Genomic DNA, 26,542 nt, shown 5'->3' on the forward strand with positions numbered 1-26,542 from the left:
TTTATCCTCTGATACCTGCCCAAGGAATCCCGGCTCTCCGCTTTGTACCTCACACCCAACCGCCTGCGATATTCTGTTTGTAGAGATCAGGATCTTCTTACATCTCAGGCTGGTTTCTTGGGTGCTCAGAGTGGTCTGGTAGATATCCAGCTCAATTCCGGGGACCAGTTGAAATAGGGTCCCCTACTCCTCCGCCATCTTTCCCCCCTCCCTGTATTTAAAATTCTTATGTATGCATAATAAATATTAGAACACCATTGAGCTAAAATTAATGAGTCTATTTAAAGCACAGCAGTATTTAAAATTACCCGCCTGATGACAATTTTCACTTAATCACATTACAAGTGTCTCTGATTACTTCTTGTTAATTGCTACGTAGAATCGGGGGGGGGAGGGGAATGATCCAGAAATTTCCAGGTAACAGATTACTTAATTGCTAACATCAGACTGGTACTTAAAATAATATTCACACTCTTGAGCCAGCCAGTTAGCAGTATGAACTGAGAGACACCTCTGTGTGGAGAATTGTTCTAGGTCCTGTGGGGAGATATGAGAACATCTCTGCAGTTTACAATGGCAGAGCAAGAACAAAGGTTTAGAAAGAATTGAACAATACCTGGGTCTGCGCAGGTATGTGTCATGTGAATCGCATCCCTAAATGCCATATTGTCTGTAAGATTTGTGTCCCAGCAAGATCATATTTCTATTACACCAGACCCGAGACTTTTCTCCCTTGATCCCCTCCTATTCATCTGCATAGTTTAATGCTTATGGTTTATTGTCTGTCTCTACCCCCCTTGAATTTAAGGTCCACAAAAGCAGAGATTTTTATTTATTTGTCCACAGATGCATTCCAAATGCCAGTAGAGCCTGGGACATAGTGGGCTCTCAATAAATATTTGTTGAATGGGTGAATTTAATAATTTCCAAAATGGACAAGGATGAGGACATCTGTTCAGGTGAATTTGCTGATTCATTAGAAGAAAGTTTTTGAATCAATATGGAGGTGTATCTCTGATATTGTTTCTTTTCTCAGATTTAAATTTTCAGGCCCAAAGGCACTGGGGTAAATCTCTGTGAAGGAAGGGCAGGTTTCCAAACTAATACTAACAACAGCATGTGAAAAACAAATCTATCCTTAAAAAAAATAAATAAAAAGAGTGAGGGAAATAGTAAGCTGGTTGTTCTGGAGGATAACTGCAAATTGGTTGAAAAATAAAAGAAAAAAATTCAATCACCAACAGCAAGTAACCCGTCGGAGTGAGTTTTCCTTTGATAAACTAATTTTTGACTGGTTTGACTCTTTCTGTTGGAGAGGCCAGGCCAAATGAAATTTGAATTGCTTCTTGAAAAAAACCAAGAAACAATACAAAACAAATTCTCCACTGCCTCCTGAAGCAAACTGTCAGAGCAGATCCTAACCCCAAATCATGGAACAGTGTCTAGACAAACAGCCACCTCCATGCAAACATATGCCACACACACTCTACTCATTCACAACTAGCTGCCGAAGCAACTCGGCTCTTTGGGAAGAGATCCTGCAAACGCACTTTGTATTTATTTATTCTTTTAAATGCAACTGACTTAATACTAGCCAGTAGTTCTTGATTTTTTTTTTTTCCTTCTAAAAGACCTTTGAGGCCCCAGGACTTCACAATAAAATACAGGCTCCTGCATTTCTAAACAGTCCCCAGGAGTATTTAATACAATTGCTATCAGTCGCAGTTCAACAGCTGTGAAAAATCCATGGTGAGAACATCTGGGTTTAACCTGGGATTCCTTAGCATTTTGTGTTCTTCCTGCATCAATTTGCCTGGATGTCTAGATTCTTCCATCAAAAGGAACACAATCTAATACCTGACACAACGAGTCTGATCCCACAAGATAGAACCATTTGGAGAAAAACTCAGTATTTCAAACTGAAGTCTCATTTCTCCCACCTTTTGCTTTTCATTTTCTTTTTAATGGTGGTTCTTACTTTTTTTTTTTAAACCTGCAACTCTTTCCCCTTTTCTCCATCTCCGAATCATTCTCATGGCCACTCTGTCAAACAGTGATTGGGATGTTGCAGCTTTGCCTCTCAATGCCCTGGGGTCTCCAAGGGACGTGCCCAATGCAATGTGCCCGTGGTCCTCTGCTGACATCACCGCGGCCCTGCAGGCCCTCGGGACTCGCCTGCACATCCCAGCCCTGGCACGTGGGCATCGGGCTCCGGCACTCGGCAATGGCAGCTGGGCTGTGTTTTAACCCATCCTCTGCCTGAAAGGGATCTTTGGTGCAAAGCCTGGGGAGCAGGTGATCTCACTGAGAAATCAAGTTGCGATCAGCAATTCAGCGGAGTGCTCAGTCAGCAAGTCCGCTTGTGTAACTCTGGAGTGTTAGTGGCTCGGTTCAGGCTGTCTTCACAGCTGTATCTTCAGGACTGCGGCTGTCCCAGGCCTCTGCTGCAGATACACACCGGAGGGCAGGGAGGGACGGAGACTGGGCCAGAATAGAGCCAGAGTATATTTTTGAAGGGAGAGTTTTTAGGAATATATTATTCATTAATATATTTATTCATAAGAATATGTAAGGATTCTGAATATTCAAGAGTCTATTAACAAATATATTTTTCATGAATATATTTATAAGGAGAATCGGTTTTTAAGAACTTACAAGAAAAAATATTCATGAGGAATGTATTCTTGAATATTAAGAATATATTCATAAGGGGGCGCCTGGGTGGCTCAGTTGGTTAAGCGACTGCCTTCGGCTCAGGTCATGATCCTGGAGTCCCGGGATCGAGTCCCGCATCGGGCTCCCTGCTCGGCAGGGAGCCTGCTTCTGCCTCTGACCCTCCCCCCTCTCATGTGCTCTCTCTCTCTCATTCTCTCTGTCTCAAATAAATAAATAAATAAATCTTTAAAAAAAAAAAGAATATATTCATAGGAACACTTCATATTCAAGAATATATTTTTCAGCTCCGAGAGTTGCAGAGACAAACGGAAGATTCTTTAAAATGATATGAAACACAATGTAATGCAGGGAAAACTCAGTATTTCAAAAGGAATGAGTAACTGTGGCAAGTTGGTCATTTGCTGGGTGGTTAAGAAATGTTTCTGGATCAGGCACAGGAGTCAGGATTCAAGCTGGCCCTCACTCCAAAGCCCAAGTACTTGTACCCACACTTCCCTGCCTCCAACCCTTACTCAACAGAAGGAGATTCCACAGACAAAGAAAATTCCACCAAGAAATGCCAGGGATGTTCAAGTCGGCCCTCAGCAAGGGTAAGAGGTCACAACTCAGAGCCGGGGTTAACAGGAACCACTCTTGGAATCTGTTTAGGACTTGAGTTATCCAAGGTCAGGATCTAATCGTAGGCTAGGAGGAAAGAGGTGTTCAGAGCTGATTAAGGAGAGGTTTTTCTTGGGAGGACTGTGGGTTGTTGGAAGTAGAGAAATTTATTTTTTTGAAAAAGTATCCGAAATTAAAGGCATTCAAAGACTATGGTCTCAGAGGTCCTAAGCTCCCTGATCATCCTTGCTAATGATCTAATTTCCAGCCCCATGATGTGTACTTATGATGTGTTGTACAAATGTTCCTTTAGGGGAACTCTTTCTAATAACCCAAAAGTTTGTATTTCTTGAAGTCCTACTGGCAATTTTTTGCTTTGTCCCTGACTCACGCATATTCCGGGTGGGAATCAGGAAAGAGGAAAATAAGAGGCTAAGGGTGGTATCTGAGGGCAGCCAAGGTCTTCAAACCATCTGGGGCATTTCTGGATGCGGCCTGACTCCTGAGGGTGGGAGGATCCTCCTGGGAGAAAGATTTCATCTTGTAAGGTTTCCACCCTGTCTGGAGAGCATGGGGTGAGGGGAGGGAATTGGTGGGCATCAAGGCTGGGCGTGGTAGGGTGGAGATCATCCCAGGCCCCCCATGCTTCTGGGCCCCCTAACAAATAAGCACCCTGAGAAAAGTGGGCTTCTTGGGGTCCTCAGCATTGATGCAAACTTAGGAGTTTATGTGTGGGGATTCCTGGAAGAATGCTCAGGAAACGGATGGCTGTCACCACTCTTTTCCTGACACTTACTGAACGGCCACTGTGGGGTGTCCGGCCCCTTACATGTGTTATGTGGGCTACATTCACATCCACACATCCACAAAATCTAATGTAAAAAATTTCCTCGGGGTGGGTGTTCTTTTCTTTTTACAGACAAGTGATGCCTATTTAGGAAGTTACAGAGCTGGGATCTGAAGTTGCGTTTGATGGGCTTGTCTCATTCACGGATGCAAGGAACCCTTACTCTGCGTGGATTAAATGCCAGGTACATCAAGTGCTGGGAGGAAGTGAAGAGCAAGCCTGCCACCGTCTCTTGTCCCCACAGCCCAGCTAGACTTGGGGTCGGGGAAGCACGTGGTAAGGAGGGCGAGTGCGGAGCCATATGGTGGGGAGGGAGGCTGCATCAGGGTCTTCCCAGGCAGGGGGGAGGGGGAGAGAACACCTCAGGCAGAGGAATCAGTGTACGCCCAGGTAAGAGGCCCACTAAGAGGGTGAGTTTGGAGGAAGAAAGGAGCTTGGTGTAGTTCCAGCACAGGAGGGGAGCACGAGGGAAGCGCTGTGACCAAGGAGGAAGGTGGGGTGAGGCGTGAAAGCTGGCAGCATGTGGGGCCAGCAGGGACCCCTCAGGAGCTGACCTGCACCCCACTGGTCTCCACCTTCAGCAAGTTCGTGCTGGTGGAGAATCTAGAACACGGAAATGGACAGTCAGATGTTTCGGTTTCCTGAGTTGGGTAGCTACTCTGATGATGGTACTGTTACTTGGGTAAATTTATGAGGATGGGGCCATCTGAGTTGCCTTTCTAGTGTGACAAGGTGAAGGTATTGGGTGACAAGTAGGGGTGTCCAGCAGGTGGCTAGAAACCTGGATCAAGCTCTATCTGATCACACTGTCTTCTAGGAACATGGCAGTTCAACCCTAATTTATCCTGGTGGTGTTGTTTTGTTCTAGACCCTTCTGTTGAAATGACAAGTACTAAATATATGAAACATGCATCTCAGGTCTTCCATGGAGCCTGTATAATGAGCAATTGTGAGGTTCTTTTTAATTTAATAATCTCCATTTTAATTTCTCAAGTTATTTAAATTTTATTTTTTTAATTTTTTTCAAGATAAATTCAAAAGGTTTTTTGCACCAAATGCCACAGAAAAATGGATCAAAATAATACATGAACAAGTTTTAAGAAAAAATCCCTATACATTGACACTGATATCTATTTACCTGATTAAAAATATAAAGTCCTATCACTTTGTCTTACTGGAGCTTCAATAATAACAAATCCTAGAATTTAGGCTCCATGCTGGATGCGGACCTACTTTAAAAAAACTTGAGAATTTTTTTTTTTTAAAGATTTTATTTATTTATTTGACAGAGAGAGACACAGCAAGAGAGGAAATACAAGCAGGGGGAATGGGAGAGGGAGAAGCAGACTCCCTGCTGAGCAGGGAGCCTTATGTGGGGCTCGATCCCAGGACCCTGGGATCATGACCTAAGCTGAAGGCAGACGCTTAACGACTGAGCCACCCAGGCGCCCCTTGAGAATTTTTTTTAAAGTAGGTCCGCATCCAGCATGGAGCCTAACACGGGGCTGAAACTCACGACCCTGCCATCAAGACCTGAGCTGAGATCAAGAGTCGTGTTCCCTTTAACCAACTGAGCCACCCAGATGCTCCTCATTTCTGAAATTATTAACAGCCCCAGATGCCCCTAACTTCTGAAATTATTAACAGCTAGATCTGCTTCCCTAAGGAAACATATCCCAAGTACTCAAAGAAGGCTGCCTTCTTTGCTGGCCAATGCACGCCGTGCTTCGTTCTTCCATGGCTGAGAAAAAAGCCTTCAGGTTGTGCTGTGGGAACAGGTTATTACAACATATTCATTAAGGCATGGAGGTGGGGGTTTTATTTTATCTGTTTATTATCATTTAAAATATATTAAAATTTTAACACAGCAGAAGCAGGAATTTAATTGTATATGGCAGTCTAAAAACAAAACAAAACAAAACCAGAAAACAGCAAACAAAACCACAGAAAACAAAAATTTACATGAACCAATAATATATTAAAATTCCATCTAGGTGAGGATCTTAAAAAAATGAAATATGCACACACCTCTTAGAGAAGAATTGTTTTTCTTCAATGACCTACAGCTTGAGAATCTCTCCAAGCTCAACCAACTTTCTTCAACCATAAGATTCTTAATGAAGCAAATGGGTGAGGTCTGTTTCTTTTCTCCCCCCATGGCCCCCTCTGAAAACAAGGGATCTCCACTTCCCTGGGGGCCTGTTTAGCTCTGGCTGTGGGTATAAAAGAGGGGACTGACTCCTCTTAAGTGTCAGATACAGTCACTTACATGAAACACTGAAGATTCTGACAAGAAATCAGAATTGTTCGAACAAATCATAGCCACCAAGCTCCCTACTTTAGAGATCTTCCCTTTTAATGGTGTGTCTCTATAAAGATGTAACACGGCTCCTTATTACACCTGCTCAGAGGGAGCGCAGGGCCAGTTACTTCTCCTGAGGCCGCCTCTGAGCGGAAGCCGGGAGGGGTTCGGTGCAGGTGGGTGGCTGGCCCTCCAGCCCACGTCAGTGGCAGGACAGGGTCCCCCGTGCTCCTGCAGATGGCCACTGGGCACTGCCTGGGGGTGGGGGTCCTTGGGAGGGTCTGGCCAGCTTCTGCTACATGACCAGGCTGACTGTTCCCGGGTGCTCCTGGGCAAGTTCCAGGAGCCATTGGGAGGACAAACAAGAAACGCTTAATGGAACAAAAAGAATTAATGAATCGTGAAAACATGTGCTTATTATTATTATTATTTTTTAAAAGATTCACACTTTCCTGAGTAAAGTACACAAAAATCCCACATGAAGTCTTTCTAAAGCACCAGGCCTCTATCTCTTAGACTCACTGTGCCCAGATGGCAAATCTGAGCCAAGCTCAGATGTTCTGGTGAAAACATTAACAATGTATTTGTGAATGCTGTTTTTCTAATATTTTACCGCTTGAGAGTTTTATGCTTGAAAACTGGTTAATGGTGAAGGAGAAGAACTGAAAGTGTATGTGTGGGCTTCTTTGGTCTGTTTGTTGCAACACATCAGAGCTGGAAGGACCCTGCCGAAGATCAAGATGTCCCCAAAGCATACACGGGCCTGCATCCTTGGCCCTGGATCAGTCATCGATACCCTCTACACATCGAAACCACAGCTGCTTTCAAAGTCCAAATTAAATATGGATATGACCATGGGGACATTCAAATCAAACTAATGTGGGCCAGTTTTATTGCTGAAAGAACAAGGTCCTGGTGCCGTGGCCGTTCAGGTGGTGCGTTTATCCTCTGGCTTCTTGGCCTGAGAGAGAATCTTCTTCAGTGAGGTCCTGGGAATTCCTGAACATGAGGATAGAATTATAGATCTTCAGTGCTGGACCCAGTTTGATCTTCATCACCTTGACGATGTCCGTCTGAGTCAGAAGCAGGAAGGCTTTGCCATCAATTTGCTGCAAGTAAATAAACACACACTGTTTACCCTTTGGCAACTTCTGGGGGCCAAGCTGTGGGACGCCGAGCCATGTGAACCTCCCTGCAGAACCCTCGAACAACAGAGAGACACGGCACCCTCTCCCACCTGGCCCTGCCGTGGCCCGCCCTCTGTATTGTCACCCAGGACCCGGTTAAATATGAACTCAATATACAGGCAAAATTTCTATTGTTCACAGTTTAAAAAATCTTGGCCTGAATTTGTATCACGAGCCTTAAAAAAAACCTACTTGCATCCACCAAGTAAATCTCCAGGAATTTTTCCCAAGAGAACAAGGTGCATGCATCCACTCTAGTGTTATTTGAAATAGTGAAATACTGAAAACAGTCAGCATTTCAAAAATAGCAGAAGTAAATCAATTATGATATCGTCTAGGTTGGGGTACGAGGCAGTCACCAAAATTCACATCTCAATGAAACACTTAATGATTTGGCAAATTTTTCATGAATTGTTAAGCAACAAACCATGACATGATGATATAGAAAGATCTCAGTTTTATTCTGTAAAATTAAACGTGCATGACCACATATATACATATACATGATGAAAATATTTGAAGTCTTTATACCAAATGTTAAGTGAAGTCAAATTTGGCTGGTGGAGTAGTGGTTTGATTTTTATTTTCTCCTTTTAACTGACCTGCATTAAATTTTTTTTATAATAAATGCCTTTATAAGCAGAAATACATACAAAATAAATGTTTTATTAACTTTTAAAAATATTTATTTATTTATTTTGGAGAGAACATGCGAGCGGTGCGGGGGAGGGAGAAAGACTCCCTGCTGAGCACAGAGCCCCACGTGGGGCTGGATCTCATGACTCTGAGATCATGATCTGGGCAGAAATCAGGAATCGGTTGCTTAACTGACTGAGCCACCCAGGCGTCCCTTATTTATTAACTTTTAAAACATAGCGGTCTGACATGTAATAGCTTTCCTGAGACTCACAGGATGCTGAGTGACCACCACGCAGGCCTTTTCCACACTGTCTAAAATCCCCAGTCTGCTCTCCGTTTGAGTCCCAGGGACTGTGGGCGTGTCCTATACCCGCATCCCCTATTTAAACAGACTGGCTCCAATTATCATATGGTTTCTCTTATTTGTGGACCATAAGGAATAACATGGAGGACATTAGGAGAAGGAAGGGAAAAATGAGTGGGGGGGGTGGGGAATTGGAGGGAGAGATGAACCATGAGAGACTATGGACTCTGAGAAACACACAGGGTTTTAGAGGGGAGGGGGGAGGGGGGATTGGTTAGCCCGGTGATGGGTATTAAGGAGGGCACGAACTGCACGGAGCACTGGGTGTTATATGAAAACAATGGATCGTGGATCACCACATCAAAAACCAATGATGTATGGTGACTAACATAACATAATAAAATTAAAAAAAACAACAGACTGGCTCGGAAAGCTTGCTGGCTCTATAACCAAGAAGACAGAATGAAAGGGTTTTCTATGGTAACCCCCTTCCCTGAATCTAGCACCGTGGTTCTAACTTTTTTCAATTAATGATACAAACCCTTCATGTCAATGACTCACTGAGGAAGTAAGGATCCCCCCACGGACCCAAGTTTTGAAATTTACGTTTTAAATTAAAGTGGGAAGTTAAAGTTTAAAGTTTTAAGAAAGTCGTAAAAAGCTTCCTGTGCATTTGTGATAGTGTCTATTGAAGAATCGTCCATTTAGAGAACAGAATACCCGCAGAACTTTCCTAGGCACTGAAACACAGGAACCCTGAGCTTTAAAGGCCCCTCGCACCGAGAAGGGATGAGACAGGTTAAGTGATCTGCCCACTGGGGGACCGCTGGTCGTTAAAAGCCAAGCTGGAGAATCCTGACCTGCAAAGACACCTGTGGACAAGGTGGGTCTTGGGTGCTGCTTGATACAGAGCACGGCCTGTATGTGTGAGGCCAGGCCAACTACACCCGAGCCGTGCCGGGCTCAGCGAGAGCAGGTGAACGTCATGCTTCCATGGGCAGCTGCCCAGACTACGACCCGACTGACCCTGTGCTGAGTTCCCTGGAGATGCAGGACTTGCTGGGCTCTGAGGGGGCCCAGGACCCCAAACTCCAAGAGTATTTTCCCTGAACCATGACCTCTTAGAGAGGGAGAGTGTGTACTATATGCTGGAGTCTCTAAGAGTGTAGTTTTCCTGCAGACTTCTAGAGAAATGATGATGGCTCTGGAGTCACATGGATAGGGGCTGGAATCTGACTGCCCTTTTCCTGCTATGCCTACAATTGTAAAGTGCTTAACACAGGGCCTGGCACATGGCAAGCCCACGATAAGCAATAACCACCATATCTTCACTATTATTCTATAGCTGATCCAGTCTCTTCTGTGGCTCCTAGAGCTATGGCTACTAATTCCAAGACAAATATTGAGCAGTTTGGAACATTCCCAACCAACAGGGAGTAGGACACGAAGCCCCATAGAAGGACTTTCTGGCTTCTCGGCATTCCTCTTGAAGCAGGTACAGTGCAGGGATACACAGGATGGTCCCAGGTCACTGTGGGGTAGACAGATCCCCTCTCCTCCCTGGGAGCAGGCTCCTCGCAGGACCCCTCCTGCCCCCAGTGAAGCCTAAGTCATCACAGCAGAGCCTACATGGCACCCATAAGAATTAACTGACATGTTCATTCATTCTTCCACCGACTAGTCTATTTCTTGAGTAGGCCCCATGGGCCAAGCACCACAGCATTGTGACAAAGCACAGCTAAGCATAAGCAAGACAAAGACAGGGGCTGACCCTGATGTGCCCGACTGCACTGCTGGGCTCTGTCCCACACTGACCCCTCTCTCCTTTCCACCCAGCTGCTCTGAGTTACACTTAAGTAAATGAAAACAAAGCACTTTGGGGGCCAGAAGCATGGAAATACAGTTTTTGCATTTCTTACCTCTTTCTTGAAGCACTTGGCATGCTCTTCGCAGCCCAGAAGGGACTGTACAAATTCAGCCACCTACAGTGTAAGATGAAAAGCCTGATTTATAACACGCACCTGAAATAATTTCTTGGGTTGTAGTAATTCAACATTAGAGTAAAATTTACTTCAAATTCCTCAAACACTTGGGATTGAAACAGTAACTGTCAAGGCACATTAGCATGTGCCAGCTCAGAAATTAGACCAGCCCCCAGTCCTTCTTCTGGCCTCTTATTGCCAGGCTGACCTACACGGGGTTACCGTTACGATGGCAATGACAGCGTCCATGTGTGCAGTGCTGGTATTCTGGAATCTTCTCTCGTCTGATCCTCCTGTCCACCCTGTGGAGTCAGGGAAGGCAGGAGGGAGTGGCCCGTGTGTAGCAGTCTCTACAGGGACTGTCAGAGAGAAGGACTGTCCACCAGGCCCCTTCAGCAGCCCCAAGGCCCCCGTCTGAGTCTCACCTGTACCCAGCCAGCAACAGGGACTCCAGGAACCTCTGCCGGCTGAATTCCCTCATCAGTGACAGTGAAGCTGAAGCCCCAGGAGGTTTAACGACCTTCCAAAGGTCACGCATGGCTGAGAAGTGCCAGGGATGGTTTTGGAACTCAGGTTTTCAGACTCCAAACGTGGAGTTCTGGAGAATCACCCTCTTCAACCTCATTTCCCATTCTTCCCCCGCCCCCCAGCCACACACGCCCCAAGTTCCTTTTAATTCGAGAGACCAGACAATGACCTGGCTGGATGCGCAGGAAGCTATGAGTGTTCCCAACGGACGCTTTTAGGGAACTAAGTGAACAAACATCATAATGTGTAGACTCTCAACGACCAAAATGACAAGTGGACTCTGGTTCCTTCTGGCAAGGTCTGCAGTGCAGGATGAAAGGCACGCCAGGAGGCAACAGTAACAAAACCTGGGAGATGATGTTTGTAAGAGCTATTGTCTTAGCTTTTAATTTCTGGCTCTCTGTGACTTGTGCCTACCGAATTGGGTGCACGTGAGCCTTCTCTCTCCTCTAATGGAAAAGGCCCACGGGAAGGCAGGGAGCTCAGGGCCTTGTATCAACATGTTCCACAATCCAAGAACCCTGGGAGTCCCCAGCTCCCTGCAGGGAGAGGACAGTGGACACTGACCCTCCCCACACTTGGCAGAAGAGAGCATTGTGGCCTTGGCTGATCTCCAGCTTACGGAGCAGCCAGGGACCAACACCCACAGGGCGGACCCAGGTCCTGACACCTGTACGCACACCCTTGACTCACAGCTGTATTTAATACGAAGATTTCAGAACATTTTTTTAGGGGCCATCAACATGTTGGTGTCTGCTTTACTCACCTCAGATGCCACAAGTATATTTTATCATGAGTCATCTACAGTCATCCTTCCAAAGTGCGGGATGGTGAGAATTAAAAAAAAAATCTTCCCAAACCAGTCATCATGCTGCCACACAACGGCATCCTCGAGCCCTAGATGCACCTGGGAGGCTTTAGTGTTCTGAGCTGCTTCGCCCGAGCGCCCGGTGCTCTGTTGGTTGAGTTAATATGATTCACTCTTCTTCGGTGGCTGAAAAGCACAGAGCTGAGGAAAGCGTGGAGATGCTGCTGGTCGAGTTGCAGGGACACGTAACTGGGGCGAGTGACAGCAGGGTCACAGAGAGTGACTCTCAGAGTTTCTAGGGCCTGGGACACTGGGAGGGGGGTGTAGTCCCCTTGTTCTCGAGGCTGCCCTCCGGCCAGGTACGTCCGACCCCAGCTACACGTGAGGCTCCTGCTGGGCGCTGGGAGGCGGGAGCGTGAGCAAGCCAAGTGGGAACTTCCACCGTGTTTATGGTTTGAGCAGAGGATAACGGGAAAATGGCGAGTAAGGATGGCTTACTTATCACTCTGGTACATGCTCAAATGTGCTAAGTTCGAGAGGTTCTAGAAGAGAGGTGGAAAGGCTGTGGGCTTCTAGCACGGACAGATGGCATCTCAGACGGGAACCTGGGAAAGGCATCGCAAGGGAGGTGGAGGCTGAGACAGGCAGTGCTGGGGGGCGAGTGGAGAAGACCTTCTCAGCACAGAGCGTCAGAGGCAAGGCCGCCACCAGGATGCACCGCACACATGGCATCAGCAGGGAGGAGTCCGGTTTGGCTAGAACTGCAGAGCAGAAGGGGAGCTGCAGGAAAAGGCAGGGGTGAGGGGGCGGCAGTGCCATGTCCCCGGTGTGGGTGCAAGGAGCCCCGGAGTGGCGGCTCTCTCTCTTGGCCACACCTTGGAATCCCCTGGACAGCTTTACACAGGAATGATGGTGAGGCTCAGGCCACAGAGACTCCAAAGTCATCAAGCTGGATCTGGCCCAAGTGTTTGGCATTCATTTTTAGATTCCCCAGGTGATTCTCATGGGCAGGTAGGGCTGAGGACCCCGGCGCAAGAGGAAACTCGAGAGCTGATCTAGCAGCGTTGGGGGGACTGGGCAGGACGTCATTGGGAGACACCTGCAGCTGTCCGGTGGGGGCCCCCGAGGGCTTGGACACTCTGCATGGGGCAGAGCACGGAGCTGGAGGCAGGAGGCGCTGCAAGGTCAAATCCTGAGATCTGCCCGCAGGCTCAGGGTGCGACAAAAGGAATCAAAGCAGAGTCCAGGAAAACTGCTGGAGGGCAGGTGTGTCCCCGCCAGCACTACTGACTAGGGGGACTGAGCATTCTTTGCCGCGGGGCCACCTTGTCTGTTGCGGGCTGTTTAGCAGCGACACTGGCCTCCATCCGCCACGTGTCATTTGCACCCCCACCGCCACGTTGTGGCAACCAAAAATGTGTCCAGATGTTGCCCACATCTTCCTGGTTCAAAGCTGCTCTAAAGGCACGTTTTCCTGAGATGGCTCTTTCACAGGGCAAGAGGCTGAATGTCACAGCAGGAAAATTAAAAATAAAAAAGTAGGACTAGGAATTAATAGAAGACATACATTTTGTCACAGCTCAATCATAGCTCCTGTGGGAAAGCCAAGCCAGCAATGAGGATCCAGGCTCCCCATGGACAGAGGGTCTTTTTAAAATACATGTAACAGGAACTTCCATTCACAGCAAATGTGTTGTGTGTTGCTTTGATGGTCTGCATGGGTTAAAATGTCCTTTTCTGGGCACACAGAAAAGAATCACATTCCCCCTCCTATTAGCCAAGAAGTCACTGTCCATGTCGGAGGTAGACAGGATTCTTCAACAGGAATGATGAACTGGTCAGAGTTCATCACGGCCGAGCCGGCGGCCCCCAGCTGGCCCCGGGCAACCCCTCCCTGCGCCCGCCCCCCAACAAGGCGTGCATTGCGGACCTCGGGTCTGAAATCCTCTGCCTCTTCTGAAAGAGATTCTGAGTCTCTTCAATCTATCCTTTTCCAAAGTCAAAAACAAGTTCCATGAAATCTATTGAAGCCAACTTTTCTGGCCAGAATTTAAAAATATCCAAAGGTCTTGATCATTATTCAGTGTCATTATCCAGTACTATTAGTTGGTATTTATTCCCTCTAAGAATAAATTATATTTTGAGGATTAATAGAAAGCCCATTTTGCTACAAATTTTAATTGGAAAGTGGTGAGCTTGAACATACCATACAGTGCTATCGGAAAGCTTCCCTCTCAGTCTCCCCTTAAAAATCTGTCTACCTCTTCAAGTCTGTGGTAAATGGGAATGACTCTGAACCAGGAAGGTACCGTCTGTTTGCCTGCACCCAAGATGGCTCTGTGGACGTGTCTGCTTGTCTAAGGTGATGGCGCTGCTGTTGGGGCCTGGGGGTGGCCAACCTCCGCCTTGGCTCCCAGCGCACACCTGTGGGGAGGCTGCCTTGCGCGGGTTCCCCAAGTTCTCAGGAGCGGAGTGTCCCACAGCTAAAGCCCCAGCTTTGTCCTGGAAGGACACTGAATAGGTTAATCCTGGGGATGACACAGCACTTCGGGAAGACTAAGAAAGATGACCCTGCACCAGCTCTCGGATGAGCCCATTACTTTCCCCAACCTACCTCCCCCAGCGACCTACTTTTCCTGGCATCCTCTCGGAGCCAGGAAACAGGCCTGTTTCCTCCCGTGGAGCGCTTGCTCCCTTAAATCTTTCGGAACGGTCGTGTTCTCGATCTTGCTGAGCCGGGAGCTGTGTGTCAGATTGCACTGGCTCCAAGTCCACTGGGGGCCGTCTTTCCAGCCTGGGTCTCATTTTTTAACAGTGGAATTTGTTATTTGCCCTTTTTTAAGGGCCCACTTGTATAAGGCTGCTATGCTTAGTTAGCAGTATCCCGAATTTTTCAGAACACTCCCTCCTGTGTAAAGATTGCTTTTAAAGCGACTGCCATCTTTTAAAGTTAATGGACGTTTAGGGAGCACTTGGTTGAGGCTATGGCGATTTATATGTGCTGCTTTAAAAAGCATTTTTGACTGTAAGGAGTAAAAGCACCCCTCTGTGCCCTGAGCATACACAAGCCACATGGCTGTAAGGTGCGCACAACACGTCACCTGCCCCCACGTGCCCACACACACCAGCGGGAGGGTGCTGCATAAAACCCACCTCCCCATTTATTCACTCACACATCTGTCAGACACCTGCTCTGGGCAAGATACGGAAAGAGACAGAAAAATATTTTAGTTCCTACTCTTAAGTGCTTATACTCCTTTATAGACCATTTCCATGGCCCAGAGTACGAAACACACTTCACACTGACCGGAACTAGAGTGTTGCACATACCCACAGACTTCTAACAAAGGTTTCACAAAATAATAACCCTTACTACAGTTATGGTCTTTCCTCTCATCTTGTCTTTCTCTCTAGAACCATGAAATTGACTTCACAGCCTGCCTGTGCTTTGAAAAACACCGCGCTAATAGAAACAGCCAGAGCGCTGAAGGAGCGAGAAGGCCGCTCCCACGCTCTGGGCGACGTTACAATGGTCCTGGGCTGGCTTCTCTTTGCAGGTAACAGAATGCAGAGAGGAGGTCTCCCTCCCAGGCCAGGATAGCAGACAAAAGGAAACGTTCTTGCTCTTCATCTTCTGCCACAGACAAGACTCCTGCCTTGAGCCTCCCTGAATGACACTTAACACAAGGACACACAAGTCCATTTTCAATGTATCCTGTCTTGGGCTCCCGTGGTTCCTCTCTCCAATACTTTGCCTAATGAGAACAAAACACAAAAGAACAGCACCCCCTACCCCCCCCACCTTGGTCTCCTCTTGCCCTGCACTGCCTTTTCAAATCCTTGCTGCCCTATTCCCATTTTTAATGTGGCATCTAAAAAATCCAATAGTCACAAACTCTATTGTTGGTACTCACTGCAATGCCCCCTAAGCAACCCCCATCTGAGGGCTGCCTTATCTTCAAAGATACAAATAGAGTCACCACAAAGCCCACACTCTCACCCCATCCAAGATTCTTCCTGAGGGGCCTATGTTGGTTCCAGGAAACGTGCTACGAGAGTGTGAGAATACAGAAGGAAATTTAGGACATGCTCCTTGTCCTCAAGGGCACCTAGTTAGGGAGATTTCGAGGCTATGATATATTAAACATGACGGAGTAAGTCAAACTTTCTCTGGAATGCATCCTTGAGGGAAGTCATGGTTATGGAAGCATCATGACAGGCACACTTTATGAAGACAGCCTCAGGGATGATGGTTTTATTTTAAATCTAGAAAATTCTAAGGCCTCTTTCAGCAATAAAGGGCTGTTCCATGTGTATCCACTACAGAGAACTCAGGGACTGTGACCTTGGCCTCCTAATAGTCCTTGATGGCACCCTTGGTGTCCCCCACAGTGAGTCAGTCCCTGTCCCAGTGAGACTTGCGGCGTGACCACCACTGCCTTTCGTCACCCTCCAAGCCCTCACTGCCTGCAGTGCCAGACTTGGGACTCGCCAGATCAGAGGTCCCCTAAACTTCCCATTCACTACTTAGTGTTCCGAAAACAGAGGTTCTGTTCTCTTTGGACGATGGTCCTCTTGAGACATTAATAAAAGCTCTGGTCCTCCTCTTAAGGACAAGGAATACACATATTGTCCACATTTTTTCCAAATCCCTGGAGGCCTAGTCCCGCAGCCCCAGCCAGGAGCCCTGAGATACATCTGGTGTGTGCCCTGTTGAACGGGATACTCGCCACCTGCCTCCCATTGACACTTCTCTGTTGTGGACTCTCTCTCCGACTGTGGTCCCCTCTGACCTCCGTCCTCGGCGGCTCTCCTTGGACAACTGTGTCCTTGGTAAAGGCTCACTCAGCGCCCCCATCCATTAGTGAGGCCTCATGCGATATTTCCACCCCGGGAATAGGTGTTGTACATCTACTGCTGTGATGTCATCCACAGGGACTTCTCCCTTAAGATGTCCCATATGAAATTCACCATCTTCTCCACCTGCCCCCAAATTGGATTCTTGCCCTCAAAGTTTCATTTCGTTTCGTGGCACCACTACTTTCCCATTCTTGCAGATGAACTCTCTAGCCCGCATATTGTCGTCCCGGGTCCTAAACTGTGTGGTGCTGAGACTACGCATGGAGTCATGTTTGGCTCATTTCACTTCTTCACCTTCAGGATCTGATCTGTTTCACTGTGTTGTGTTCTTGCTTTCAACTTGAAAATGTCTGCTGACTTCGGGCGGTTCTTCTGCCAAGTGCAAACCCGGATGATTCCACACCGGGAGTGTGGTGGGGTTCCCTGGGCGGTGCTCCCTGGTTGGTCCCTCTCCTCCGTCTCTTCTCACACGTACTCCTGGAGATGGGTGCCACTCTCATGTCATGCCCCCGAAGCACCATCTCTACAGATGACTTTCTGCATGAGCACCTCCTGTGGCTCATGCTGCCGACTGACGGGCACGCAGGCCAGCGAGCGTCCTGCCTCACACCCGGCGCACCTTCCCCATCCTGGGGCACTCCTGTATGTGCCCCACGTCCGCAGGGTGCTTGGCGGGTAAGACGTCAGCTCAGGACCTGGCTCTGCCTGTGGGGCCCTGTGGGGCCCTGACTTAGTTTCTAGGTGCCTCAACTTCCCTAACTGTAAAATGGGCAAAATAAAAGACTACTTCCCTTACTCCCAGTATATTAATAGTGTTCACTGTCATAATCAATGTTAGCACAGGATGTGCCGCACATCTGCCATCTGTGTATAAGTCATACTCACTTGCAGGCAACCTTCCATTTTCCCCTTTGACTGGAATGGCTGCCCTTCCTTTCTCTGCTTGGATGTGTTCCGTTTTTGTTTCAATATCCAGCAGCTCATGATGCCCTTGTCATGTAACATTCATTCAACAAACATCACTGGGTTATCCGCTAAGTGCCGGGTGTAGTGAGAAGTTCTCCGGAGATGTGCCAAGTGAATGAAATAAGGTCTCTACTCATCTGGTGAGGGGCAGACAAGTGAGTGCAGGTCAGTGACAAAAAAGTCTCTGAGGAGATGGGAGCACGGAGAGGCTCCTGCAGGAGGGGAGCACCGTGCTGATGGCCGGGAGTGGCCACAGGTAGCAGGGGTAGCAGCTGCACCAGTGTGAGAAGCCCATGCAGGGACACAGGGTGGGAGGCCCACTGGGGGCATGGTGGGAGGTAGGGCTGGAAAGGCAGGGGTGGCTGTCCATGCAGGTCCTAAGGCATGCCAAGGACTTTGTCTGGGGAGCCAGGGATTGTGTTGAGGTAGGCAGAGACACACCCAGAGCTCTGTGTCTCTACCATCTTCAGCTGCTCTGTGCACACAGGGCTGGGGCAGGACGCAGGTGGCTGCCTTCTCCAAGACATCTTTCTAAGCATGACAGTGACGACGCAAGGGAAGAGAAGCCACCGTCAGTCTAACTTAAAAGTTGGTAGAACCTTGAGTGAATGGCTTGAAAGTCAGGACGGATGATTGCCACTGAGGTCCCCATTATGGGCAGTGCTGTTACAAGGCCAAAGCCATACATGATTGGACCACAGACACACTTGGTCTTAGTTCAGTTGGCTTGGTCATGAAACCACTGCATGCTTTGTAAACCGGTCAAAATTCATCGGCAAGGGGCAGGGGGCAGACCCTGCGTACTCTTTAAGGAACGGGATCACATTTAGTCATCGCCGGCTGGCATATTGAGCCAGCACTCTGTTACCAGGACTCTAGGATAATCTGGAAAGAGTGGAAGGAGAGGTGGGGCCGCGGGGTGTGCTGAGGGAAAGGTATCAGCCCCTGCTGCTCCAACGAGGAGTGCTAGGCAGGGCAATCCTGCAGGCCGATTCTGTGAGGTGCTGGTGAGGAGGTGGACGGAGCAGGCTTGCCCTGAACCTCCAGCCTCTGCGTGGCCTTTGTCACCTGCTCCTTATCCTGGGCTGGAAAGGAAGGCCTGAACCAATGTTAAGTCAAGCTGATTGCAGGAAGTGCTCACTGAACATTTTTGCAACTAATTTAACTCCAGCTCCACTGTTATCTTGTCCTCAGAGTGACCCAGGGTTTCCCTTCATTTAAAAAAATTAATTAAGGCCTGACTAGTGGAAATAATACCTTTATTAAAAGAAAGGTCAGAGAGTGTATTCCTTGAAAGAAAACTGCTCTATATATGAAGCATTTCCACAGCGTTATAGCAAGCAATGGGACTTACCTGATCCTTATTAAAAACCTACATTATAAGGCACGGTTATATTAAAGTTGGATCTGTTTTCCCATGTGTACAGCATCTTATGCACTGTTGTGATCTAATTCACTTTAAAAACAAACCTAAGGTTAACTGATCATCTGTGGCTTCCAGTGGACAAATGGCAGCACAGAGCTGCTCCGTAACGAGAAGAAATGGGTCCTCTGGGACCCTGCAGAACAGAACACCCTGGGGGTGGGTGCTTCCCAGACGAGGTGCTGCTTTTAGGGCAGGGGCTGCCAGGGTGCAAGTCTACGGTGCTCATACATGCATGCTTCCCCAAAGTAAATCTGTGATGTGGGACTGGAGGCTTGGGCCCCTCCACTGAAACTGGCCCTGGGCCGATGGTGACAGAGAGCAGAGGTGGCTCTGGGGTACCGCTGGGGAGTGGGGGCCAAAACCAACTGGGCTGTCCTAATTTCCTCAAAATCAGGCCCGCCTTCTCCCTTAAGTGTGGATCTGAAATTTGATGCTGTGGATTCTGTGCCTAGGAGGAATTCTCAGCAGCAGGGCCCCGGTCCCTCCAGGGCCAGAGCAGCCCCGCTCACCTCATCCACTGTCCATCGGGCCACCTCGCTGGCCTGGATGTTGGCCACACCTGGAAGGAGCTTGCAGTGCTGCTCCCTGCCGAGGGGAAGGTCCCGGAAGGGGTGGGCCGACACGGAGGACATGAAGACGGACTGGTGCAGCGCCTGCTGTGTCTGCTCAGCAGAATATTCTGGAAGAGAGGCAGGGTGAGTGAAACACACGTGCACGGGGTGAGTTAGGGAGCACCCCCTAGGTCAGTCCCTCCTCCTGGGGGCCCAGAATAAAACAGGTGCACACTCAGTGAGGACCCTGGTGTTCCAGTCGCTTGGCAACATTGCCAGGAGGCGTCGCCACTGCTCTGTTTCAAAGCAGCTGTCCTGAGAAACAGATGTTATATAAGGCCCAGATGACTCCGGCTGTTTGTGAAGTGAGGTCAAATAATCTCTAGCAGACATTGTTTGATGCCAACCAAGAGCTAGGCTGTCACTGCCACTGGCTTCTTTCTCCCCAAATCAGAGGTCAGAGGAAGCACAGAGCCTTGCAGAACGCGGCTGTTAAGTGGATTGGCCACCGACCCACCCGGGATGTGTGTGCCCACAAAGAACGACTTCTTCCTGGAAGCTGCTCTGTGTGTCTCCAAAGGTACAATGAGCCCAGGCCCACATCTGGCTTCACAGGTCCCCTGGGGGATGCTGAACGTGGAATGCAGCACAGGGTCCCCGTGGGAATGTGGGTGGCAGCTGCTGAGCTAGCTCCCGGGGAGACACAATGACCTCTCGGGACTTGCGGGAAGAGGCTGCAGCTGAGATGCGACTGTCCCGACACAGGCGCTCTTAAGTGGACACTCTCTTTTCGGAGCAGGAGCTCTGAATGCGCTCCGGTTCTAAGACACGGAGGGCAGTGGCTGCTTGCTGGCTCAAGGCTGCTATCACCACAAGGGGTAAGACCGCCCTCCTGCCTCTTACTTCTCCCCAGGCTTACGGACCTGGTTTTCCACCTTCCAGAGTGACTTGACTCTTATGTTATATCCCAACATTGAGATGGAGCCAGAGATCTCAACTCAATTCCTTAATTATTTTGCCTTGAATGTATAAGGAACAAAAACATTACAAAGATTTCGGAGAAAACCCAACTCATGCCTTTGTATTGTCATTTTTTTAAGAGGCTTTTAACACACATGAGCAAAATAAAGCGTTGATATTTAAAATACTTTGAAAAGACCACAAAAAATTGTTATAAGCCTTGTAGAAGCCTACTTTTCCCACTGCAAATGACAAGGAAAGAGTAGCCACCTAATTTAAAATCTATTATGATGGTCTGTGTTTTACTAACAGAGTCGGAAAAGCTATTATGCAAATATTTCTACCTCCAATTAATTACAGTTTTTAGTAGGTGAGGCTGACCTGCACTTTGCATGGTCTCACAGCCACATGCGTGCTGGTAATCAGAGGTTCCAAACTAGGAAGAAGCCCAACCATCACCACCCTGCCTGCTCGGCACAGACATCCTACATATTTACCGATGCTTGCTGTCTGCACAGATAAAGAGACAACAAAATTGCGGCCTTCTCCCAAATTCTTATGCTCCAGTTACAAGCAGCAGCAAATTCATCTCTAAATGCTGATTGCCCAACACTGACCTTTTTAGTATGTAAATAGATTATCTCCCTCCGTGTAGTTCAGCCAACTGTATGTACAGCTGCCGGTTCGGAAGCGAAACTTCACACCTTCTTGGCAAAACCAGTATGTTTACAAATGTGAATGTTCTTTAATGAAGGTGTCAGGTTGGACAAGGAGCATGTACAAAACAAGCCCTGAACACCCAGGGCTTCTGCGTCCCCGAGCCAGTCTGTGGTCAAGGCCAGAGTCACCCAGGGCTCTCCTGGGCAACAGGGAGTTAACACTCTGTGCTCAGAGGGATTAAGACCTGAGCCAAAGCCTGGCTTTATTCTGAAAAAGAATCACTGCATCAATCAGTTGGTTGCTTTTTGCTGAAATAGCGTGGACTTAAAAAAAAAAAAATCACATCTGTATCTCAAACCCATGCCCTGGGTAAATCAATCATGTGTCATTTCCAAACTGTATAGAACTCTAAAAGGACACAATTATCGAGTCTTATTGTTTTGGAGGTACAAAGATGTGAAGTGATGGTGAATAGATTTCTGTGATTCACAAATAAAGGCTGAACGCATTAAAAATGTCAAAGAACTACTATGCTCCCCAGCAGGAACATTCTCCACACCGTAATTCTGGAAGCAAATTGCCTTAGGTGCCAAGGTGTCCACTGGGAAATTTGTGTAAGGTGTGCTTGCCAGCACCAAACAGCACTGGGGTTCCTCAGTACCCCGCTTCTCATGGTTCCGGGCCCTGGAAGATGGGACCTGTGGGTCAGTTCAATTAACAAGACAGCCTTCAGGTTACAACTACAGGTAGGGAGCTCGGGCTGTGTTGCACACCTGAAGTCAGGAAGATTTACGCTGCCTCTGGTTTTTGAATTCAGTGAACTGTGTTCCTATTAAATCAAACTACTGGTTTGAAGGGAGGTGAAAGCCAGATTTCTTGAAGGATGAACAGAACTTAATGGAGAATTGGTTCTATATGACAAAGTGAGTCTTCCCATGGCAGGTGGGCAAGGTCTACCACCAACGTGCTGGGTCACCAGTCCCCTCACTGGCTTTGAGTTCTCATGGGTATAAGGGCTCGTCTGTTTACCTACAATCCCGTGTTTTGGGGGATGCTTACCAGAACTAGTTATATGCTGAGCACGAATAATTCTATTATCAACTTTATAAAATGAGATGGGAAGCCAGAAAGTTGAGTTTTCCAGTTCAAAAAGACATGAGTTACGTTAGGGAGGGAGTCCGAGAGCAGGGAGATTGGAATAACCAGTCTGCCAACTCGAAGATACGACTGCAGTTGAGAACATGTACCACCCAGAGCTGATGGGAGGGGGGAAGGAGAATGTGCATAAGGGCATAGTGTGGTCCCCAGTATATTGTAACCACTCATTAAGGGTAAGTGCTACTCTGAGTTTGACTATAAGTTCCTTGAGGTCTGTGGAGGGATGATGCATTTTCAAAATTAACACCATGCAAAGACTAATTTTCCAGCAGTAACAAAAGAGAGTGTATGCATTTTAAAGAACGTTTCATGGTGGTTGGCTTGCCTTCTTTGTACCATTTACCAGGTACAATTTCTTCCAAAGCTGATGATTTTGGGGTGAGATATTCATGTCTAACTGAGAGAATGCTAGGATGGGCTTGTCTCAGAGGACTGTGGCATGGGGCATGGAGGGTGGGGTCCACATCGGGTTGCCTAGTTGTGAATCCTGGTGCCCACACAGTTGCTGAGTGACTTAATTCTGTGTATCAAGGTATTTTAAATGGGATAATAATAATACTTATATCTCACTGAGTTGTCAGAATTAGAACAGCTCCATAATAAGTATTCAACATGTTAGGTATTACATTACTGTTACAAGTATTAAAAAAGAGACAAGCTCAAAATGGAGTCATTTGTGCTCAGCCCCATATCAGCAAACCAAGACTTAATACCTAACCTAATCACAGTTTCAACCTCTCCCAGGAATGTAATCTCTACCAGTTAGTCTGGAATTTCCTGGTGAGCATTTGTGAGGTAATCTGCCTGAGAGATCCCTGCCATCCCCCAAACAAAGGTGACCTTACCCAAAACAACCCACTCTTTGCTTGTCTCTGCCCCCTTCTGCCTGCAAAAATCTCCTACTTTGTACAGCTCCTCGGAGCTCCTTTCTATCTGCTAGAGGGGTTACTGCTCAATTCAAGAATCACTGAAGAAAGCCAATAAGATCTTTAAAATGTAAAGTTGGATTTTGTTTTTTAACATAAGATATAAAGATATTTTAACTTCTAATAGTAACAAATGTCTGGACATAGATAATTTCCAAAGCCAGCATGGCTGGATATGCCTAAAACCCATGAAAGCTAAAATTCAGACTGAAACTCAGCATCTTCGGGCCATGTTCAGCTTTCACACCCAAGTGGTCCTGGAACAACAGTGTCTTGGTCACCAAAGTCACGTGCAGAGTCCTAGTGGGAGGAAAGGAAAGTGGGATCCGTGGCCACTGCCGTTGCCGGCCAGGGCATCCGCTGCCCAGGCACACTGGTGCCAATGTGTGGGAACCGAGTAACACTGCTAAAATGCATTCAGCCTGCCAGCTTGGAAATTATGTGGCTCTTGACAGACTTTTAAAATGTGGGGTGATTTGCATCATTTTAAATTCTGTGCATAAAATTAGATTTTTGAAAATATCCACTTAAAAATCTGCATACATTTTTATGAAATGCGAATTTTAACTTTTTACCAACCCCAGTGCAGCTCATGTCATATTAGATACTCCCTAAATGGTTGCTAACAAATTAAAAAGCAGAAGCCTGTGATGAAGGTATATACAGTCTTCAGAAACTATTCTCAAATGAAAAGGATCAGGTCATTTGGTCTTGGGGCTCTTTGAGGAAACAGAGGCTTCTGGATTAGAAAAGGATGCCCACCATGAACACAGGACAGAAAGGGTCTTCCTAACTGGGTGACTTATGTAGTTCATCCACGAGGCCCAGCATCCAGCCCCAGTGTCCCCCTAACACAGCTGAGTGATATGGGATGCTCCCCAGTGACACTGCCTCATGCAGCAATGATTCCTACCCACCCCCCTAAAAGTCAGCCAAGAAAATTCAGCCTGCGAAAGCAGCCCTCCTACTAGAGGTTTTAATATTTTAATTAATCAAAATGTACCTTTTGCATCAGAAAATGTAATGCATGTGCAGTCCTGGCTTTGCCTCTAACACCAACGTGTGAGTGACAATAAAGAAAGCTATCCCTACACTTAAGAGGTCTTTCCCTTTCCAGAAAACACTGAGCATGTAATACTTGTCACCTCAGTGGTTTGCCGTTTCTAGAACAGTTTGGTTGTAACAAGTTTGGGCCACTATTTTTCTCTCACTGGGTGTTTCTTTTGGGTTTTATGAATTTAAAAAATATATTATGATGTGTTTACTGATTGCAGCCAAGGCATTTTGAGATTTGGAGCACTCGCAAGTTCCCTCGGCCAGCACGTTCAGCTGTGTGTCCAGCTCTAGAGTAGGGTAGGCCCTAACTAGAGTACCAGGAGACTGGGCCATGGATCTGCATCCATTCACTAGCACTCAGAGAGGAGGAAATAAATAGTCATTAGGTCATTACCCTTCTTGCAGAGGCAATAAGATGATGGAATCCTGCGGACTCTCTGATGAGACAGGAGTCTCTTGGGGCGCCTGGGTGGCTCAGTCGTTAAGCATCTGCCTTCAGCTCGGGTCATGATCCCAGGGTCCTGGGATCGAGCCCCCCATCGGGCTCCCTGCTCTGCAGGAAGCCTGCTTCTCCCTCTCCTACTCCCCCTGCTTGTGTTCCCTCTCTCGCTGTGTCTCTCTCTGTCAAATAAATAAAATCTTAAAAAAAAAAAAAAGGAGTCTCAACGGCAAGTGCCATCTGCTCCTGAAGGGGAAAACCCTAGCTGGGCACAGGCCCTCTTCTCCAAGTCCACGGGGACAGCCAGACGGCCTGGCTATGGGGGCTGTGTGGCCCAGGGCTGCCTCTCGGGTGTCATGTCAGACAGATGTGGGACACGGGACGAGCACAGTCTGCTTCCCCATCCCACAGACTTCAACAAAGTCTAATAAATGATTTCAAGATGCAAGGATTTTAATTCATCTGAAAATAACATGAAAGTAGGTCCCTGATTTCTTCTCTGCCCCTCTCGTTCTCCCAACTTCTGCTCTACTCCCACAAAGGGAAAAAATCCTTTATGGAAATGTTCTTTAAAAATATGGCTGTTTCTTCACAAAGGCGCACACAACAAAACTGAAGCAAGTGAGTCATAAATGGTAACCAGAGGCTGCATGGCTGGGCCTCGAGTTATTTTTAATCCCACTAACTACAGAGACCCATTTCACAAGCAACCTTCTCTTCAATGAAAGGGGTAGCAATTCTACTGTGTTCTCTGCTCTAAAGAGGAGGAAATGAAAAAATAAAATGTCAATGGGTCCCCATATGCAATTATTTTTTTCTCGCTCACTGTATACCGTGACAATCACTGACTGACTCTCCTCCATGTACCCAGCACTTCCTGAGGCTTTACTCTGCTTGCAGCCCTGTGCCCCAGTAGTGGCTTCTGCTGGAGAAGCACGGAAATGCTCAGAATGGGCTTTGCACTTGGCAACTGTTTCTTCTCACGATCCCCTAGTTTTAGGTCTTTATTCTTTACAGGCTTGGGGCAGTCATTTCTATGCTGCCTCATCTTCTCTAGATTTGACCAGGCTGGACTCACTCAGTCCCTCCTCATTTCTATTTCTTTACCCCCCAGGATCCTCCAAACAAAAAGAAACAGAACAAGAGGAGCCCAGGAGACCGAACAGCATCAGCGAGACAACCACACAATCCGTGTTCAGGAACACACCTGACAGGGGTTCAGTTTCCAGTGGGCACTTGGCCCACTGCTGATTCACACCCGTAACTTCTACTCCTACTAAAACAAGCGCGGTGATTTGTTTGCCGTACCACGCTGTTTCTTCGTAACCTTATTATTTAGAACCCATACACTGGTATCTGCAGAGTGCTTTATGACTGCAGTTCTTCATCTTCCCTCCTCACAAACCTGCTTCATCTGCATCGATTTTATATGAATGTGGAAAATGAAGCACAGAAATGTCAGGGACTGTCAGGGACTTCCCAGGGGGCTGATTAATAGGATCAGAAGTTGAATGAAGAATGCTGCCTGTTCTAGATCTGTGTACTGGCCACAAAGCAGCCACACGTGGCTCTGGACTATGTGGACAGTGCAACCTGAGATGTGCTCTAAGTGTACGATGTGTCGGAGATTTTGATGACTTTTACAAAAAAAAAAAAAAAAAAAAAGAACG

At 47.4% G+C, this 26,542-nt stretch overlaps 1 protein-coding gene across 2 annotated transcripts in view; it reads right to left on the minus strand.

Moving 5' to 3' along the window:
- Positions 1-5,384: 5,384 nt before the first annotated feature.
- Positions 5,385-26,542, minus strand: part of L3MBTL4 (L3MBTL histone methyl-lysine binding protein 4) — a 496,448-nt gene continuing 475,290 nt past the window's right edge. For both annotated transcript variants that reach the window (XM_064577895.1, XM_064577896.1), the window contains exons 17-19: positions 19,632-19,801; positions 10,472-10,534; positions 5,385-7,531 (exon numbers count right to left, since the gene is read on the minus strand). In XM_064577895.1, the coding sequence (XP_064433965.1) occupies positions 7,364-7,531; positions 10,472-10,534; positions 19,632-19,801 (401 nt within the window). In that variant the 3' untranslated portion in view covers positions 5,385-7,363. The remainder of the gene's footprint in view (positions 7,532-10,471; positions 10,535-19,631; positions 19,802-26,542) is intronic.

The sequence above is a fragment of the Mirounga angustirostris genome, unplaced genomic scaffold (assembly GCF_029215605.1).
Source record: "Mirounga angustirostris isolate CCGP_5_RB_7025 unplaced genomic scaffold, mMirAng1.0.hap1 SCAF_14, whole genome shotgun sequence".
In the NCBI taxonomy this organism is placed as follows: domain Eukaryota; kingdom Metazoa; phylum Chordata; class Mammalia; order Carnivora; family Phocidae; genus Mirounga; species Mirounga angustirostris.